This window comes from Bombina bombina, chromosome 2 (assembly GCF_027579735.1).
Source record: "Bombina bombina isolate aBomBom1 chromosome 2, aBomBom1.pri, whole genome shotgun sequence".
Taxonomy (NCBI): domain Eukaryota; kingdom Metazoa; phylum Chordata; class Amphibia; order Anura; family Bombinatoridae; genus Bombina; species Bombina bombina.
In genome coordinates, this window is record NC_069500.1 from 991,056,244 (window position 1) to 991,077,110 (window position 20,867).

The 20,867-nt window shown below is 42.7% G+C and overlaps 1 protein-coding gene across 1 annotated transcript in view; it reads left to right on the plus strand.

Moving 5' to 3' along the window:
- HADH (hydroxyacyl-CoA dehydrogenase) overlaps positions 1-20,867 on the plus strand; it is a 93,574-nt gene that overhangs the window by 62,768 nt on the left and 9,939 nt on the right. Inside the window, exons 5-7 of the mRNA XM_053703526.1 lie at positions 8,640-8,729; positions 9,342-9,414; positions 10,350-10,466. Coding sequence (XP_053559501.1) covers positions 8,640-8,729; positions 9,342-9,414; positions 10,350-10,466 — 280 coding nt within the window. The remainder of the gene's footprint in view (positions 1-8,639; positions 8,730-9,341; positions 9,415-10,349; positions 10,467-20,867) is intronic.

Sequence of the window (20,867 nt, forward strand, 5' to 3'; positions counted from 1 at the left end):
CACCTGTCTGCTATCCACATCCCAGGAGTGGAAAATTGGGAAGCGGATTTTCTGAGTCGTCAGACATTGCATCCGGGGGAGTGGGAACTCCATCCGGAAATCTTTGCCCAAGTCACTCAACCGTGGGGCATTCCAGACATGGATCTGATGGCCTCTCGTCAGAACTTCAGAGTTCCTTACTACGGGTACAGATCCAGGGATCCCAAGGCGGCTCTAGTGGATGCACTAGTAGCACCTTGGACCTTCAAACTAGCTTATGTGTTCCCGCCGTTTCCTCTCATCCCCAGGCTGGTAGCCAGGATCAATCAGGAGAGGGCGTCGGTGATTTTGATAGCTCCTGCGTGGCCACGCAGGACTTGGTATGCAGATCTGGTGAATATGTCATCGGCTCCACCATGGAAGCTACCTTTGAGAGACCTTCTTGTTCTAGGTCCGTTCGACCCACTCCAGCTGACTGCTTGGAGATTGAACGCTTGATCTTATCAAAGCGAGGGTTCTCAGATTCTGTTATTAATACTCTTGTTCAGGCCTGAAAGCCTGTAACCAGAAAAATTACCACATAATTTGGTATATCTGTTGGTGTGAATCTGCAGGATTCCCTTGGGACAAGGTTAAGATTCCTAAGAGTCTATCCTTCCTTCGAGAAGGATTGGAAAAAGGATTATCTGCAAGTTCCTTGATGGGACAGATTTCTGCCTTGTCTGTGTTACTTCACAAAAAGCTGGCAGCTGTGCCAGATGTTCTAGCCTTTGTTCAGGCTCTGGTTAGAATCAAGCCTGTTTACAAAATTTTGACTCCTCCTTGGAGTCTCAACCTAGTTCTTTCAGTTCTTCAGGGGGTTCCGTTTGAACCCTTACATTCCGTTGATATTAAGTTATTATCTTGGAAAGTTTTGTTTTTGGTTGCAATTTCTTCTGCTAGAAGAGTTTCAGACTTATCTGCTCTGCAGTGTTCTTCTCCTTATCTGGTGTTCCATGCAGATAAGGTGGTTTTGCGTACTAAACCTGGTTTTCTTCCAAAAGTTGTTTCTAACAAAAACATTAACCAGGAGATAGTTGTGCCTTCTTTGTGTCCTAATCCAGTTTCAAAGAAGGAACGTTTGTTGCACAACTTGGATGTAGTTCGTGCTCTCAAATTTTACTTAGCAGCTACTAAGGATTTCAGACAAACTTTGTCTTTGTTTGTTATTTATTCTGGTAAACGGAGAGGTCAAAAAGCAACTTCTACCTCTCTCTCCTTCTGGATTAAAAGCATTATCCGATTGGCTTATGAGACTGCCGGACGGCAGCCTCCTGAAAGAATCACAGCTCACTCCACTAGGGCTGTGGCTTCCACATGGGCCTTCAAGAACGAGGCTTCTGTTGATCAGATATGTAAGGCAGCGACTTGGTCTTCACTGCACACTTTTTCTAAATTTTACAAATTTGATACTTTTGCTTCTTCTGAGGCTATTTTTGGGAGAAAGGTTTTGCAAGCCGTGGTGCCTTCCATTTAGGTGACCTGATTTGCTCCCTCCCTTCATCCGTGTCCTAAAGCTTTGGTATTGGTTCCCACAAGTAAGGATGACGCCGTGGACCGGACACACCTATGTTGGAGAAAACAGAATTTATGTTTACCTGATAAATTACTTTCTCCAACGGTGTGTCCGGTCCACGGCCCGCCCTGGTTTTTTTAATCAGGTCTGATAATTTATTTTCTTTAACTACAGTCACCACGGTAAAATATGGTTTCTCCTATGCAAATATTCCTCCTTAACGTCGGTCGAATGACTGGGGTAGGCGGAGCCTAGGAGGGATCATGTGACCAGCTTTGCTGGGCTCTTTGCCATTTCCTGTTGGGGAAGAGAATATCCCACAAGTAAGGATGACGCCGTGGACCGGACACACCGTTGGAGAAAGTAATTTATCAGGTAAACATAAATTCTGTTTTTGGGAGAAAGGTTTTACAAGCAGTGGGGCCTTCCGTTTAGGTTACCTGACTTGTTCCCTCCCTTCATCCGTGTCCTAAAGCTTTGGTATTGGTTCCCACAAGTAAGGATGAAGCCGTGGACCGGATACACCAATGTAGGAGAAAACAGAATTTATGTTTACCTGATAAATTTCTTTCTCCTACGGTGTATCCGGTCCACGGCCCACCCTGGCATTTGGTCAGGTTTAAATTTATTTTTCCAAACTACAGTCACCACTGCACCCTATGGTTCTCCTTTTTCTCCTAACAGTCGGTCGAATGACTGGGGGGCGGAGCCTAAGGGGAGCTATATGGACAGCTCTGCTGTGTGTTCTCTTTGCCACTTCCTGTAGGGGATGAGAATATCCCACAAGTAAGGATGAAGCCGTGGACCGGATACACCGTAGGAGAAAGAAATTTATCAGGTAAACATAAATTCTGTTTCTCTTGTTAAGTGTATCCAGTCCACGGATCATCCATTACTTATGGGATATTCTCCTCCCCAACAGGACGTTGCAAGAGGATCACCCACAGCAGAGCTGTTATATAGCTCCTCCCCTCACTGTCATATCCAGTCATTCTCTTGCAACTCTCAACAAAGATGGATGTAGTAAGAGGAGTGTGGTGTATTATAGTTAGTTTTTAACTTCAATCAAAAGTTTATTTTTAAATGGTACCGGCGTGTACTGTTTTATCAAGGGCAGCATTAGAAGAAGAATCTGCCTGTGATTTCTATGATCTTAGCAGAAGTAACTAAGATCCATTGCTGTTCTCACATATTCTGAGGAGTGAGGTAACTTCAGAGAGGGAATGGCGTGCAGGTTTTCCTGCAATAAGGTATGTGCAGTAAACTTATTTCTAGGGATGGAACTTTCTAGAAAAATGCTGCTGATACCGGATTAATGTAAGTTAAGCCTAAATGCAGTGATTTAATAGCGACTGGTATCAGGCTTATTAACGGAGATGCATACTCTTATAAAAGTGTAATATAAAACGTTTGCTGGCATGTTAATCATTTTTATAGATGTTTGGTGACAAAACTTATTGGGGCCTAGTTTTTTCTCCACATGGCTGGCTTGAATTTTGCCTAGAAACAGTTTCCTGAGGTTTTCCACTGTTGTAATATGAGTGGGAGGGACCTATTTTAGCGCTTTTCTGCGCAGCTAAAATTACAGGCAGAGACATTCAGTTTCCTTCTGCTTGATACAGGACATCTCTGAAGGGCTCAAAAGGCTTCAAAAGTCGTGTTTGAGGAGGGTAACAACCACAGTAGACTATGGCAGTTGTTGTGACTGTGTTTTAAAAAACGTTTTTTGTCATTTATTATTCCGTTTTTGGTATTAAGGGGTTAATCATCCATTTGCAAGTGGGTGCAATGCTCTGCTAACTTGTTACATACACTGTAAAAATTTTGTTTGTGTAACTGCCTTTTTTTCACTGTTATTTCAAATTTTGCAAAATTTTTCTCTTAAAGGCACAGTAACGTTTTTTTATATTGCTTGTTAACTTGGTTTAAAGTGTTTTCCAAGCTTGCTAGTCCCATTGCTAGTCTGTACAAACATGTCTGACACAGAGGAAACTACTTGTTCATTATGTTTAAAAGCCATGGTGGAGCCCCATAGGAGAATGTGTACTAAATGTATTGATTTCACCTTAAACAGTAAAAATCTGTCTTTATCTATAAAAGAATTGTCACCAGAGGGGTCTGTCGAGGGGGAAGTTATGACGACTAACTCTCCCCACGTGTCGGACCCTTCGCCTCCCGCTCGAGGGACGCACGCTAATATGGCGCCAAGTACATCAGGGATGCCCATAGCGATTACTTTGCAGGACATGGCTGCAATCATGAATAATACCCTGTCACAGGTATTAGCCAGATTGCCTGAAATAAGAGGCAAGCGCGATAGCTCTGGGGTTAGACGAGATACAGAGCGCGTAGATGCTGTAACAGCCATTTCTGATACTGCGTCACAATATGCAGAACCTGAGGACGGAGAGCTTCAGTCTGTGGGTGACGTCTCTGAATCGGGGAGACCTGATTCAGAGATTTCTAATTTTAAATTTAAGCTTGAGAACCTCCGTACATTGCTTGGGGAGGTATTAGCTGCTCTGAACGACTGTGACACAATTGCAGTGCCAGAGAAATTGTGTAGGCTGGATAAATACTATGCAGTGCCGGCGAGCACTGATGTTTTTCCAATACCTAAAAGGCTTACAGAAATCATTAGTAAGGAGTGGGATAGACCCGGTGTGCCCTTTTCCCCACCTCCTATATTTAGAAAAATGTTTACAATCGATGCCACTACACGGGACTTATGGCAGACAGTCCCTAAGGTGGAGGGAGCAGTTTCTACTTTAGCAAAGCGTACCACTATCCCTTTCGAGGACAGTTGTGCTTTTTCAGATCCAATGGATAAAAAAATTAGAGGGTTACCTTAAGAAAATGTTTATTCAACAAGGTTTTATTTTACAGCCCCTTGCATGCATTGCGCCTGTCACTGCTGCGGCGGCGTTCTGGTTTGAGGCCCTGGAAGAGGCCATCCATACAGCTCCATTGACTGAAATTGACAAGCTTAGAACACTTAAGCTAGCTAACTCTTTTGTTTCTGATGCCTTTGTTCATTTGACTAAACTAACGGCTAAAAATTCCGGATTCGCCATCCAGGCGCGCAGGGTGCTAGGGCTTAAATCCTGGTCAGCTGATGTGACTTCGAAGTCTAAATTACTCAACATTCCTTTCAAGGGGCAGACCTTATTCGGGCCTGGTTTGAAGGAAATTATTGCTGACATTACTGGAGGTAAGGGTCATACCCTTCCTCAGGACAGGGCCAAATCAAAGGCCAAACAGTCTAATTTTCGTGCCTTTCGAAACTTCAAGGCAGGTGCAACATCAACTCCCTCTACCTCAAGACAAGAGGGAACTTTTGCTCAATCTAAGCAGCCCTGGAAACCTTCCCAGGCCTGGAACAAGGGCAAGCAGGCCAGAAAGCCTGCTGCTGCCTCCAAGACAGCATGAAGGAGCGGCCCCCTATCAGACAACGGATCTAGTAGGGGGCAGACTCTCTCTCTTCGCCCAGGCGTGGGCAAGAGATGTTCAGGATCCCTGGGCGTTGGAGATCATATCTCAGGGATATCAAGGGAGATTTCACCTTTCAAGATTATCTGTGAACCAGATAAAGAAAGAGGCATTTCTAAGCTGCGTGCAAGACCTCCTTGTAATGGGAGTGATCCATCCAGTTCCACGGACGGAGCAAGGACAGGGATTTTATTCAAATCTGTTTGTGGTTCCCAAAAAAGAGGGAACCTTCAGACCAATTTTGGATTTAAAAATCCTAAACAAATTCCTCAGATTTCCATCATTCAAGATGGAAACTATTCGAACCATCCTACCCATGATCCAAGAGGGTCAGTTCATGACCACAGTGGACTTAAAGGATGCTTACCTTCACATTCCGATTCACAAGAATCATCATCGGTTTCTGAGGTTTGCCTTTCTAGACAGGCATTACCAGTTTGTAGCTCTCCCATTCGGGTTGGCTACAGCCCCAAGAATTTTTACAAAGGTTCTGGGCTCACTCCTGGCGGTTCTAAGGCCGCGAGGCATAGCGGTGGCTCCCTATCTAGACGACATCCTGATACAGGCGTCAAGCTTTCAAGTTGCCAAGTCTCATACAGAGATAGTCCTGGCATTTCTGATGTCGCATGGGTGGAAAGTGAACGAAGAAAAGAGTTCTCTATCCCCTCTCACAAGGGTCTCCTTCCTAGGGACTCTGATAGATTCTATAGAAATGAAAATTTACCTGACGGAGTCCAGGTTATCAAAACTTCTAAATGCTTGCCGTGTTCTTCACTCCATTCCGCGCCCCAAGGTGGCTCAGTGCATGGAAGTAATCGGCTTAATGGTGGCGGCGATGGACATAGTGCCATTTGCGCGCCTGCATCTCAGATCGCTGCAATTATGCATGCTCAGTTAGTGGAATGGGGATTACAAAGATTTGTCCCCTCTACTAAATCTGGACCAGGAAACCAGAGCTTCTCTTCTCTGGTGGTTATCTCGGATCCATCTGTCCAAAGGTATGACCTTTCGCAGGCCAGATTGGACCATTGTAACAACATACGCCAGCCTTCTAGGTTGGGGTGCAGTCTGGAACTCCCTGAAGGCTCGGGGCTCATGGACTCAGGAGGAGAAACTCCTTCCAATAAATATTCTGGAGTTAAGAGCAATATTCAATGCTCTTCTGGCTTGGCCTCAGTTAGCAAAACTGAGGTTCATCAGATTTCAGTCGGACAACATCACGACTGTGGCTTACATCAACCATCAAGGGGGGACCCAGGAGTTCCCTAGCGATGTCAGAAGTCTCCAAGATAATTCACTGGGCAGAGACTCACTCTTGCCACCTGTCAGCGATCCATATCCCAGGGGTAGCGAACTGGGAGGCGGATTTTCTAAGTCGTCAGACTTTTCATCCGGGGGAGTGGGAACTTCATCCGGAGGTGTTTGCTCAATTGGTTCTCCGTTGGGGCAAACCAGAACTGGATCTCATGGCGTCTCGCCAGTACGCCAAGCTTCCTTATTACGGATCCAGGTCCAGGGACCCAGAAGCGGCACTGATAGATGCTCTAGCAGCGCCTTGGTTCTTCAACCTGGCTTATGTGTTTCCACCATTTCCTCTGCTCCCTCGTCTGATTGCCAAAATCAGACAGGAGAGAGCTTCGGTGATATTGATAGCGCCTGCGTGGCCACGCAGGACCTGGTATGCAGACCTAGTGGACATGTCATCCTTTCCACCATGGACTCTGCCTCTGAGACAAGACCTTCTAATACAAGGTCCTTTCAATCATCCGAATCTACTTTCTCTGAGACTGACTGCATGGAGATTGAACGCTTGATCCTATCAAAGCGTGGCTTCTCCGAGTCAGTAATCGATACCTTAATACAGGCACGAAATCCTGTCACCAGGAAAATTTACCACAAGATATGGCGTAAATATCTTCATTGGTGTGAATCCAAGAATTACTCATGGAGTAGGGTTAGGATTCCTAGAATATTGTCCTTCCTCCAAGAAGATAAAGGATTATCAGCTAGTTCTTTAAAGGGACAGATTTCTGCTCTGTCTATTCTTTTACACAAGAGTCTGGCAGACGTTCAGGCATTTTGTCAGGCTTTAGTTAGAATTAAGCCTGTGATTAAACCTGTTGCTCCCCCATGGAGCTTAAACTTAGTTCTTAAAGTTCTTCAAGGAGTTCCGTTTGAACCTCTTCATTCTATTGATATCAAACTTCTATCATGGAAAGTTCTTTTTTTTTGATGGCTATTTCCTCGGCTCGAAGAGTCTCGGAGTTATCTGCCTTACATTGTGACTCTCCTTATCTGATCTTTCATTCAGATAAAATAGTTCTGCGCACAAAACCTGTGTTTTTACCTAAGGTGGTTTCTAACAAGAATATCAATCAAGAGATTGTTGTTCCGTCATTATGCCCTAATCCTTCATCAAAGAAGGAACGTCTTTTGCATAATCTAGACGTAGTCCGTGCATTAAAGTTTTACTTGCAAGCTACTAAAGATTTTCGTCAAACATCTAACCTGTTTGTTGTTTACTCTGGACAGAGGAGAGGTCAAAAGGCCTCAGCAACTTCTCTGTCTTTTTGGCTTCGGAGTATAATCCGTTTAGCGTATGAGACTGCTGGACAGCAGCCCCCTGAAAGAATTACAGCTCATTCTACTAGAGCTGTGGCTTCCACCTGGGCCTTTAAAAATGAGGCCTCTGTTGAACAGATTTGCAAGGCTGCGACTTGGTCTTCGCTTCATACCTTTTCAAAATTTTACAAATTTGATACTTTTGCTTCTCCGGAGGCTGTTTTTGGGAGAAAGGTTCTTAAGGCAGTGGTTCCTTCCGTGTACTTTAGCTTTGGTATTGGTATCCCATAAGTAATGGATCCGTGGACTGGATACACTTAACAAGAGAAAACATAATTTATGCTTACCTGATAAATTTATTTCTCTTGTAGTGTATCCAGTCCACGGCCCGCCCTGTCCTTTTAAGGCAGGTCTAAATTTTAATCAAATTTCAGTCACCACTGCACCCTATGGTTTCTCCTTTCTCGGTTTGTTTCGGTCGAATGACTGGATATGACAGTGAGGGGAGGAGCTATATAACAGCTCTGCTGTGGGTGATCCTCTTGCAACGTCCTGTTGGGGAGGAGAATATCCCATAAGTAATGGATGATCAGTGGACTGGATACACTACAAGAGAAATAAATTTATCAGGTAAGCATAAATTATGTTTTTTCTCAGCCGGCTCTCCCCATTGATGTCTATGGGGAAATCGTGCACGAGCACGTACAACCAGCTCACCGCTGACTTAAGCAGCGCTGGTATTTGAGTGCGGTATGGAGCTCAATTTTGCTCTACTCTCACTTCTTGCCTAATAAAACCGGGTTTATAAAAACCTGTAATACCAGCGCTGTAGGTAAGTGAGCGGTGATAACGTGCAAGTTAGTACTGCATCCCTCATAACGCAAAACTCGTAATCTGGCCAAATGTTTCTACTAGCAGCTATCTTTGGTTCAGCTTTTAAATCTCTCTTCAAACTCATTAAATGTTTTTTCTTAAATTTGCTTGATTAATCAACTTGTTATTTATTTTGCTAAATTTTTTAATCTACTTTCTCTTACTGATATCCCGTTTTTAGGTTATCAAGACACCGATGACCAGTCAAGCAACCTTTGAATCTCTTGTGGATTTCAGTAAAGCCCTTGGAAAGAACCCAGTGTCGTGCCAAGTAAGAAACTGCACAAGTAGAGTTTGACATATTTTAGACCATAGTTGAGGATGTTGAATGACACAGATAATTCCAACACCATTATATTCACTAAACCTACTAAACTGATAGTTGGTGGTAAACTATTCTAAGATTTTTTATTATTTCTGAAGGTGTGAGTGTCTTGTCCGAATGGTGCTCTAACTGCTTGTCTGTGGGCTGGGAATATATATTACAACATCTGAATGTAATATATAACCTTGTAATGCACTGACCTTTGTTTTTATATATCACACTGATGCCTTAGAAACATAATGACAGCTCCGCTGTACCGTACATATCAGGTATTAGTGCCCCCCCCCTCTTTCTCTTTAGATATAAAGTATAGGGGGCAAACAGGCCAAGTACTTTGGTTAGCAATCTTTAGATTTACTGCACAACTATTCCTTTTCAAATAAGCGCTTGACTTTATTCAGTTTTATTCATAATTTTGGGGGTTTACACTGCAAAAAGTTGGTTCGAAATGTAAAAATGTGTCAACAGTATTAGTAAATGTATGCATTTGTGCATTGTATTCAATAGATTTATACATATAAAGCACTTTGCATTAATTATCTTTTTCTTTTCTGTCAGGATACACCTGGGTTTGTTGTCAATCGCCTGCTTGTACCCTACTTGATGGAAGCTGTCAGGCTTTATGAAAAAGGTAGGCATCTGTTCTGTTTATATGGAGCAATACATTTGTTTGGGTAGTCATGAGTTATGTTTACATATTTCCATCTAATGCCTTTTCCCTTAGTAAATGTCTTCTCTACATAAATTGATGACTTTTGAAACTGCAAAGGTTTTGATGGATGTCAGATTGCTCATTAAATTCCTTATAGGTATCAACCACACTGTATTGAAACTAATTATAATACAGGGGAAAAGATTCAGTTTTTTTTTTTTTTATAGCAGAAATGGTGTTAGGATGAGTGTGCATAGAGCATATATATGTACCCAGTACACAGGTGCTGGTTAATAAATACCCTTTGTGCATTCGTTTTGATTGACAAACATCTGCTGTAAGGGGCATGCCTACCATTCAGCACCCATTTATTGCATTATGAAGTGATGTGCTTTATGCCCCTATAAAGGTGTAAATATAGAAGCTGAAATGCACACAGGTTTAGTATACCTATAGGTTTTGTATAGCTTTTAGCAAAGTGTACAAGTTTATGGCGTTTTCCCCAAGCAGCATGGGTTTTTGTTACAGAATGTAGGCTGCTGTGTATGGAGATAAAGTATCTCCATTATGAAACTTTTATGTCCACTTCATTGAAGCACTAGATAGGGTTTGCATGTATCATTAACTATAGGAATGAAAGAATAGAATATTGTATAAGCTGATTATTCCCCAGTGAGAGTATAACAAAAATGGTATAATTGATATTTAATGTCAGCAATGCAAAATGCTAAGGCAATGGAGAGGGATACACTAAACTTTATGTATTGACTCAATGTGTAATGTTTTTTAATATATTTTTCAGTCAGCATTTCAGGTTAGTTGCAAAGGTATGAAACTCAGTTTCATGATGAGTTTTTGATGTGGTTGACAGATGTTCTTTGTTCATTTTTGTATTCATATTCATACATTTCTAGGACATGCATCAAAAGAAGATATTGACGTTGCAATGAAGTTGGGTGCAGGTTACCCAATGGGTCCCTTTGAACTCCTAGATTATGTTGGCCTTGACACCAGTAAATACATCATTGACGGTATGCATACATTTACTGAATAATACTGTGCATTAATAAAGATTTGCATTATGTGGTAATGTGTAATTGCATTTTAACATCTGAACTCGTTTCTTTTTCTCCTACATTGGTGTATCCGGTCCACGGCTTCATCCTTACTTGTGGGATATTCTCTTCCCCTACAGGAAGTGGCAAAGAGAGCACACAGTAGAGCTATCCATATAGCTCCCCTCAGGCTCCGCCCCCCCAGTCATTCTCTTTGCCGCTCTGAACAAGTAGCATCTCCACGGGGGTGGTAAAGAGTATGTGGTGTTAGTTGTAGTTTTTTATTTCTTCTATCAAGAGTTTGTTATTTTAAAATAGTGCCGGTTTGTACTATTTACTCTACAGCAGAAAGTGATGAAGATTTCTGCTAAGAGGAATATGCTTTTAGCACCAGTAACTAAAATCCATTGCTGTTCCCACGCAGGACAGAGAACATCAGTTGGGGGGAACAGTTTGCAGGCTTAACTGCTTCAGGTATGATCAGTCATTTTTCTAACAAGACCATGTAATGCTAGAAGACTGTCAGAAAATCCCTCTGGGATTGGTGAGCCATTTTTTTTCTAATAGACTCTGTATAAAATGATGGCTTATATTTAGGGCTCTATGCTGGTTGACACTATTGTGGGCTTTAAAATCGATTGCTTTTTAGCATGTTTTTCACTATAAATAAGGTGTTTTTTCAGACTTTAAAACACTTTTGGGGTTTAATTTCGGCCTGGCACTTATTTGGACACCTAAATCTAGTCAGAAAGGCCCCTCCACTCTAGAATGAAGAGGGAGGAGGCCTAATTTTTAGGCCTAAATTGTACAGTTTTTGCCTAGGCAATCCATGCAGCTTCATGTGGGGAGTCAAGAGGCATCATAAAAGACTCCAGGGAGGCTTATTTCCTGCTAAAATAATCCCTAATGAAGGTAAAGGCTACAGTGAGAAGCTGTGGCTAGTACTGTAGTGTGTTAACTGGTTAATAACTGTTATTAACTCCGGTTTGGGCATTAAGGGGTTAATTGATCTGAAAATTTGTGTGCAATCTTTTCAAAGCATTAAGACTCTGGTGAAAATTTCATTAAAATCAGATGTTTATTTCATGTTTTTTTGATATTTCAGTAAAAAAGTGTGCTTTTTAATTATTTAAAGAGACAGTAACGTTTTTGTCAAAAATAATTTTTATTGCATTATAGTTCTGTTTAAGTCTGTTAAACATGTCTGAGTCTTCAGATAGCCTATGTTCTGTATGTCCAAAGGCCAAGGTGGTTTCCCCCATTAAATTTATGTGTGAAGTGTGCCATAGCGTCTAAACAGCTTAAGGACAGTACAATCACACTTAAAAATATAGCCCAAGATGATTCTTTAGCTGAAGGTAGTGAAAATAGCTTGCTTTCCTCTCCTGTGTCAACACCAGCTATGCCCGCGCAGGCGATGCCCAGTACATCTAGCTCACCAATTGTGATTACTATACAACAGTTAGCAGCAGTAATGGATAATTCTATCGCAGCATTTTTATCCAAACTGCCAGCTTTCCTAGGAAGCGTGATTGCTCAGTTTTAAATACAGAAAATGAGCAAGTAGACGCAGAGGATAATTTATCTGTAGTGCCCTCACATCAATCTGACTTGGCGGTGAGGGAGGGCTTGTCTGAGGGAGAAATTTCTGACACAGGAAAAGTTTCTCAGCAGGCAGAGCCTGATACCATAGCATTTAAATTTAAGCTAGAACACCTCCGCGCTCTACTTAAGGAGGTCCTGGCTACTCTTGATGATTGTGACCCTTTGGTGGTCCCAGAAAAATTGTGTAAAATGGATAAATTCTTAGAGGTCCCAGTACACACTGATGCGTTTCCGAAACCTTAAGAGGGTGGCGGATATAGTGAATAAGGAGTGGGAGAAACCAGGTGTACCTTTTGTTCCCCCTCCTATATTTAAGAAAATGTTCCCCATTGTTGACCCCAGAAGGGACGCATGGCAGACGGTCCCTAAGGTAGAGGGGGCAGTTTCAAAGCTAGCTAAGCGCACAACTATACCAATAGAAGACAGTGGCGCTTTCAAAGATCCTATGGATAAAAAGGTTTATTTAAGAAAATTTTTGTTCAACAAGGTTTTCTTCTTCAACCAATTTCTTGCATTATTCCTGTAACCACTGCAGCTGCTTTTTGGTTTGAGGAATTAGAAAACTCGCTCCAGAAGGAGACTTCTTAGGATGAAGTCATGGATAGAATTCACGCCCTGAAGTTGGCTAATTCTTTCATTACAGATGCCGCTTTTCAGTTAGCTAAATTAGCGGCGAAAAATTCTGGTTTCGCAATAGTGGCGCGTAGAGCGCTTTGACTAAAATCGTGGTCGGCGGATGTGTCGTCCAAAACAAAATTGTTTAATATTCCTTTCAAGGTAAGACCCTATTCGGGCCAGAGTTGAAAGAAATTATTTCAGATATCACTGGGGGAAAGGGCCATGCCCTTCCACAGGATAGACCTTTCAAAGTTAAAAATAAGTCTAATTTTCGTTCCTTTCGCAATTTCAGGAACGGACCGGCTTCTACCTCTACAGCCACTAGGCAAGAAACCAGCATGGAAACCATTGCAAGGCTGGAACAAGGGTAAACAGGCCAAAAGACCTGCTGCTGCTACCAAGACAGCATGAAGGGGTAGTTCCCGATCCGGGACCGGATCTAGTAGGGGGCAGATTTTCTCTCTTTGCTCAGGCCTGGGCAAGAGATGTTCCGGACCCCTGGGCACTAGAAATTGTCTCTCAGGGGTATCTTCTAGAATTCATGGACCTTCCTCCAAGGGGAAGGTTCCACTTGTCTCGCTTATCTTTAGACCAGATAGAGAGACAGGCATTCTTACATTGCGTAGAGTACCTTTTAAAAATGGGAGTGATAAACCCAGTTCCAACAGCAGAACAAGGACTGGGATTTTACTCAAACCTGTTTGTAGTTCCCAAAAAGGAAGGAACTTTCAGGCCAATTCTGGATTTAAAGATCCTAGACAAATTACTCAGAGTTCCATCATTCCAAATGGAAACCATTCGGGTTACCAGTTCGTGGCTCTTCCCTTCGGATTGGCCACTGCTCCGAGAATTTTCACAAAGGTGCTAGGGTCCCTTCTAGCGGTGCTAAGGCCAAGGGGCATTGCAGTAGCACCTTAACTAGATGACATTTAATACAGGCGTCGTCTTTTCACAAAGCAAGGGCTCATACGGACATTGTTCTAGCCTTTCTAAGGTCTCACGGGTGGAAGGTGAACATAGAAAAAAGTTCTCTGTCCCCGTTCACAAGGGTTCCCTTCCTGGGAACAATAATAGACTTGGTAGAAATGAAAATCTTTCTGACAGAGGTCAGGAAACTAAAACTTTTGAACACTTGTCGAGTTCTTCAATCCATTCCTCAACCCTCCATAGCTCAGTGCATGGAGGTAACAGGACTAATGGTTGCGGCAAATGGACGTGGTTCCTTTTGCTCCAATTAATTTAAGACCATTGCAACTGTGCATGCTCAAACAATGAAATGGGGATTATGCAGATTTTTCTCCCCAGATTCAGATGGACCAGCAAACCAGAGACTCACTCCTCTGGTGGTTGTCTCAGGATCACCTGTCTCGGGGAATGAGTTTCCGAAGACCGAAGTGGATCATTGTCACGACAGACGAGAGCCTCTTAGGCTGGGGCGCGGTCTGGAAGTCCCTGAAGGTTCAGGGTCTATGGTCTCAGGAAGAATTTCTTCTCCCAATAAAATTTTTGGAATTGAGAGTGATATTCAATGCGCTGCAGGCATGGCCTCAACTAGCGGAGGCCAAATTCATCAGTTTTCAGTCGGACAACTTGACGACTGTTGCGTACATCAATCATCAGGGGGGAACAAAGAGTTCCCTGGCGATGAGAGAGGTATCCAAGATCATCAAATGGGCAGAGGATCACTCCTGCCATCTATCAGCAATTCACATCCCAGGAGTGGACAACTGGGAAGCGGATTATCTGAGTCTTCAGACTTTCCATCCGGGGGAGTGGGAACTCCACCCGGAGTTTTTTTTGCTCAGCTGACCCAGCTATGGGGCATTACAGATCTGGATCTGATGGCGTCACGTCAGAACTTCAAAGTTACACGTTACGGGTCCAGGGATCCCAAGGCGACATTGGTAGATACCTTAGTAGCGCCTTGGTCGTTCAATCTAGCTTATGTCTTTCCACCGTTTCCCCTTCTCCCCCGGCTAGTAGCCAGGATCAAGCAGGAGAAGGCTTCGGTAATTCTAATAGCTCCTGCGTGGCCACGCAGGACTTGGTATGCAGACCTGGTGAATATGTCATCGGTTCCACCATGGAAGCTGCCTTTGAGGCGGGACCTTCTAATTCAAGGTCGATTCGAACATCCAAACCTAGTTTCTCTGCAACTGACTGCTTGGAGATTGAACGCTTGATTCTAGCTAAACGTGGGGTTTCGGAATCAGTTATAGATACTCTGATCCAGGCTAGAAAGCCTGTCACCAGGAAAATTTACTATAAGATATGGCGGAAATATCTTTGCTGGTGAGAATCCAAGGGTTACTCATGGAGTAATATTAGGATTCCAAGGATACTATCTTTTCTCCAAGAAGGATTGGAGAAAGGTCTGTCAGCTAGTTCTTTTAAGGGACAGATATCTGCTCTGTCTGTTTGGTTACACAAGCGTCTGGCAGCCATGCCAGATATTCAGGGTTTGTACAGGCTTTAGTCAGAATCGAGCCTGTCTACAGACCTGTGGCTCCTCCATGGAGTCTAAATTTAGTTCTTTCAGTTCTTCAAGGGGTTCCGTTTGAACCTCTACATTCCATAGATATTAAGTTACTATCTTGGAAAGTTTTGGTTTTTTGTAGCTATTTCTTCTGCTAGATGAGTTTCTGAATTGTCTGCTTTGCAGTGTAATTCACCCTATCTGGTGTTTCATACAGATAAGGTCGTTTTACGTACCAAACCTGGTTTTCTTCCAAAAGTGGTTTCCAATAAGAATATCAACCAGGAAATAGTTGTTCCTTCTCTGTGTCCTAATCCAGTTTCTAACAAGGAACGTCTGTTACACCATCTTGATGGGGTTCGTGCTTTAAAGTTTTATCTAAAAGCAACTAAAGACTTCAGACAAACATCGTCCTTGTTTGTCGTCTATTCTGGCAAGAGGAGAAGTCAAAAGGCAACTGCGACCTCTCTGTCTTTCTGGCTGAAAAGCATCATCCGGTTGGCTTATGAGACTGCTGGAAGGCAGCCTCCTGAACAAATTACAGCTCACTCTACTAGAGCTGTGGCTTCCACATGGGGATTCCAAGAATGAGGCTTCTGTTGAACAGATTTGTAAGGCAGCGACTTGGTCTTCACTGCATACGTTTGCCAAATTTTATAAATTCATTACTTTTGCTTCTTCGGAGGCTATTTTTGGGAGAGAGGTTTTGCAAGCAGTGGTGCCTTCCGTTTAGGTTACCTGACTTGTTCCCTCCCTTCATTCGTGTCCTAAAGCTTTGGTATTGGTTCCCACAAGTAAGGATGAAGCCGTGGACCGCATACACCAATGTAGGAGAAAACAGAATTTATGTTTACCTGATAAATTTCTTTCTCCTACGGTGTATCCGGTCCACGGCCCGCCCTGGCATTTTGGTCAGGTTTAAATTTATTTTTTGTAAACTACAGTCACCACTGCACCTTATGGTTCTCCTTTTTCTCCTAACCGTCGGTCGAATGACTGGGGGGGGCGGAGCCTGAGGGGAGCTATATGGACAGCTCTACTGTGTGCTCTCTTTGCCACTTCCTGTAGGGGAAGAGAATATCCCACAAGTAAGGATGAAGCCGTGGACCGGATACACCGTAGGAGAAAGAAATTTATCAGGTAAACATAAATTCTGTTTTTTTCTATTCCTTCACTCCTGCTTAAAGGGATAGTAAATTTGAACTTACACTTTCATGATTCAGAGAGAGCATATAATTATAAACAACTTTTCCAATTTACTTCTGTTATAAAATTAGCTTTGTTCTTTTGGTAACCTTTGTTGAAAAGCATACATAGGTTGGCTTGTGAGCAACGATGCACTAATGAGAGCCAGTAATGCATTGCATCTTCCTCAGTAAAGCATACCAAGAGAAAAGGAAATTTGATAATTAAAGTAAATTAGAAAGTTGTTTAAAGGGACACTGAAACCAAATTTTTTCTTTCATGATTCAGATAGAACATTCAATTTTAAGCAACTTTCTAATTTACTCCTATTATCAATTTTTCTTTGTTCTCTTGCTATCTTTATTTGAAAAAGAAGGCATCTAAGCTTTTTTTTTTTTTGTTCAGACTCTGGACAGCACTTTTTTATTGGTGGATGAATTTATGCACCAATCAGCAAGGTCACCAAAAATGGGCCGTCATCTAAACTTACATTCTTGCATTTCAAATAAAGATACCAAGAGAATAAAGAAAATTTGATAATAGGAGTAAATTAGAAAGTTGCTTAAAATGTCATGCTCTATCTGAATCACAAAAGAAAAAATGTGGGTTCAGTGTCCCTTTAAAATAGTGTGCTCTATCTGAATCGTGAAAGAAAAATGTTGGATTTTATGCCCCTTTAATTCTTATTATTATTATATAGCAGTAATAGTATCTTTGTTTATAAAGCATTATATTAAGCAGTGCTTTACAAGTGTATAACGATTACATTGTAGGAACAAAACGGATTACTTAGTGGAGTAATTGTTAGCTTGCAGCCTTGCTGGGGGGGCTTATGATGCTGTGAGTATAGATAGAATAAGATGAAGATTATTAAAGTGCTAGGTGGTGCACTTTATGATGTGCTTGTCTAGATTAAAGGGACTGTGGTCAAGATTAAATTTTCAGGATTTAGTTTTAAACACCTTTTAATTTTTCTTCTATTAGCTATTGTGTTTTTTCTTAGTATTTGAGCTAGCTGGTGATTGGTGGCTTCACACACATGCTTTTTTACCATTAATTTACTAGACACCAAGAGAACAAAGAAAATTTGTAAGTTGTTTAAAATTGCATGCTGTATCTGATGCGTGAAAGAAAAAAATGTTTCATGTTCCTTTAATGGGGCATTCTTGTGCAAAATTATTCTGGGACTGTATACTGCCCTTTTCTTTTTAACTCCCGTATTTTTACAGAGCATTGCAACTGTCTGATACATATGCACCAAGTGCATGCTTGTATGACTTTTTAAAGGGACAGTATACACCAATTGTCATATAACTGCATGTAATAGATCCTACTAAAAAGAAGAATATGCACTTTCTCCAACATAGGTGTGTCCGGTCCACGGCGTCATCCTTACTTGTGGGATATTCTCTTCCCCAACAGGAAATGGCAAAGAGCCCAGCAAAGCTGGTCACATGATCCCTCCTAGGCTCCGCCTTCCCCAGTCATTCTCTTTGCCGTTGTAAATAAGGAGTGGGAAAGGCCCGGCATACCTTTTTGTCCTCCCCCTATATTTAAGAAATTAGTTCCTATAGTCGACCCCAGAAAGGACTTATAGCATACAGTCCCCAAGGTCGAGGGGGCGGTTTCTACTCTAAACAAACGCACTTCTATTCCTATAGAAGATAGTTGTGCTTTCAAGATCCTATGGATTAAAGGTTAGAGGGTTTGCTTAAAAAGATGTTTGTTCAGCAAGGTTACCTTCTACAACCAATTTCATGCATTGTTCCTGTCACTACAGCTGCGTGTTTCTGGTTCGAAGAACTAGAAAAGTCGCTCAATAAAGAATCTTCGTACGAGGAGGTTTTGGACAGAGTTCAAGCTCTTAAATTGGCTAACTCTTTTTTATTTTAGATGCCGCTTTGCAATTAGCTAGATTAGCGGCGAATAATTCAGGGTTTGCTATCGTGGCGCGCAGAGCGCTTTTGCTTAACATCCCTTTCAAGGGTAAAACACTGTTTGGCCCTGACTTGAAAGAGATTATTTCAGACATCACTGGGGGAAAGGGCCACGCCCTTCCTCTGGATAGGTCTTTTAAGGCTAAAAAGAAGCCAAATTTTCGTCCCTTTCGCAGAAACGGACCAGCCTCAAATTCTACACCCTCTAAGCAAGAGGGTAATACTTCTCAAACCAAGCCAGCCTGGAGGCCGATGCAAGGCTGGAACAAGGGTAAGCAGGCCAAGTCACCTGCCACTGCTACCAAAACAGCATGAAGTGTTGGCCCCCGATCTGGGAAGGATCTGGTGGGGGGCAGACTTTCTCTCTTTGCTCAGGCTGGGGCAAGAGATGTTCAGGATCCTTGGGCGCTAGAAATAGTTTCTCAAGGTTATCTCCTGGAATTCAGGGAACTACCCCCAAGGGGAAGGTTCCACGGGTCTCAATTATCTTCGAACAGGCATTCTTACACTGTGTAGAAGACCTGTTAAGCATGGGAGTGATTCATCCTGTTCCATTAGGAGAACAAGGGATGGGTTTTTACTCCAACCTGTTCATAATTCCCAAAAAAGAGGGAACATTCAGACCTATTTTAGATCTCAAGATTCTAAACTAGTTTCTAAGGGTTTCATCATTCAAAATGGAAACCATTCGAACGATCCTTCCTACCATCCAGGAAGGTCAATTCATGACCACGGTGGACTTAAAGGATGCGTACCTACGTATTCCTATCCACAAGGAACATTTTCGGTTCCTAAGGTTCGCCTTTCTGGACAAGCATTACCTGTGGCACTTCCATTCGGATTAGCCACTGCTCCAAGGATTTTCACAAGGGTACTAGGGACCCTTCTAGCGGTGCTAAGACCAAGGGGCATTGCAGTAGTACCTTACTTGGACGACATCCTGATTCACGTGTCGTCTCTGTCAAAAGCAAGGGCTCATACGGACATTGTCCTAGCCTTTCTCAGATCTCACAGGTGGAAAGTGAACATAGAAAAAAGTTCTCTGTCCCCGTCAACAAGAGTTCCCTTCTTGGGAACAATAATAGTTTCCTTAGAAATGAAGGTTTTTCTGACAGAGGCCAGAAAATCAAAACTTCTAAGCTCTTGTCAGGTACTTCATTCTGTTCTTCTTCCTTCCATAGCGCAGTCCATGGAAGTAATAGGGTTGATGGTTGCGGCAATGGACATAGTTCCTTTTGCACGAATTCATCTAAGACCATTGCACCTGGGCATGCTCAGACAGTGGAATGGGGATTATACAGACTTGTCTCCGACGATACAAGTAGATCAAATAACCAGAGATTCACTCCGTTGGTGGCTGACCCTGGACAACCTGTCACAGGGAATGAGCTTCCGCAGACCAGAATAGGTCATTGTCACGACCGACGCCAGTCTGGTGGGCTGGGGCGCGGTCTGGGAACCCCTGAAAACTCAGGGTCTATGGTTTCGGGAAGACTCTCTTCTCCCGATAAACATAATGGAACTGAGAGCGATATTCAATGCTCTCAAGGCTTGGCCTCGACTAGCAAAGGCCAAATTCATAAGGTTTCAATCAGTCATCATGACGACTGTTACATATATCAACCATCAGGGGGTAACAAGGAGTTCCCTGGCGATGGAGGAGCATCCGGGGGAGTGGGAACTCCATCTGGAAATCTTTGCCCAAATAACTCAATTATGGGGCATTCCAGACTTGGTTCTGATGGCCTCTCGTCAGAACTTCATGGTCCCTTGTTACGGGTCCAAATCCAGGGATCCCAAGGCGACTCTATTGGATACAATAGTAGCACCTTGGATCTTCAACCTAGCTTATGTATTCCCACCGTTTCCTCTCATTCCCAGGCTGGTAGCCAGGATCAATCTGGAGAGGGCTTCGGTGACCTTGATAGTTCCTGTGTGGCCACGCAGGACTTGGTATGCAGACCTGGTGAATGTGTCATCGGCTCCACCATGGAAGCTACCTTTGAGACAGGACCTTCTTATTCAGGGTCCATTCGAACATCCGAATCTGGTTTTCCTCCAACTGATTGCTTGGAGTTTGAACGCTTGATTTTATCAAAGCGTGGGTTTTCAGATTCTGTAATAGATACTCTTATTCAGGCTAGAAAGCCTGTAACTAGAAAAATTTACCATAATATATGGAAAAAATATATCTGTTGGTGTGAATCTAAAGGATTCCCATGGAACAAGATAAAAATTCCTAAGATTCTTTCCTTTCTACAAGAAGGTTTGGAGAAAGGATTTTCTGCGAGTTCTCTGAAGGGACAGATCTCTGCTTTATCTGTTTTACTTCACAAAAGGCTGGCAGCTGTGCCAGACGTTTAAGCGTTTGTTCAGGCTCTGGTTAGAATCAAGCCTGTTTACAGACCTTTGACTCTTCCCTGGAGTCTTAATCTAGTTCTTTCAGTTCTTCAAGGGGTTCCGTTTGAACCCTTACATTCCATAGATATTAAGTTATTATCTTGGAAAGTTTTGTTTTAGGTTGCAATTTCTTCCGCTAGAAGAGTTTCTGAGTTA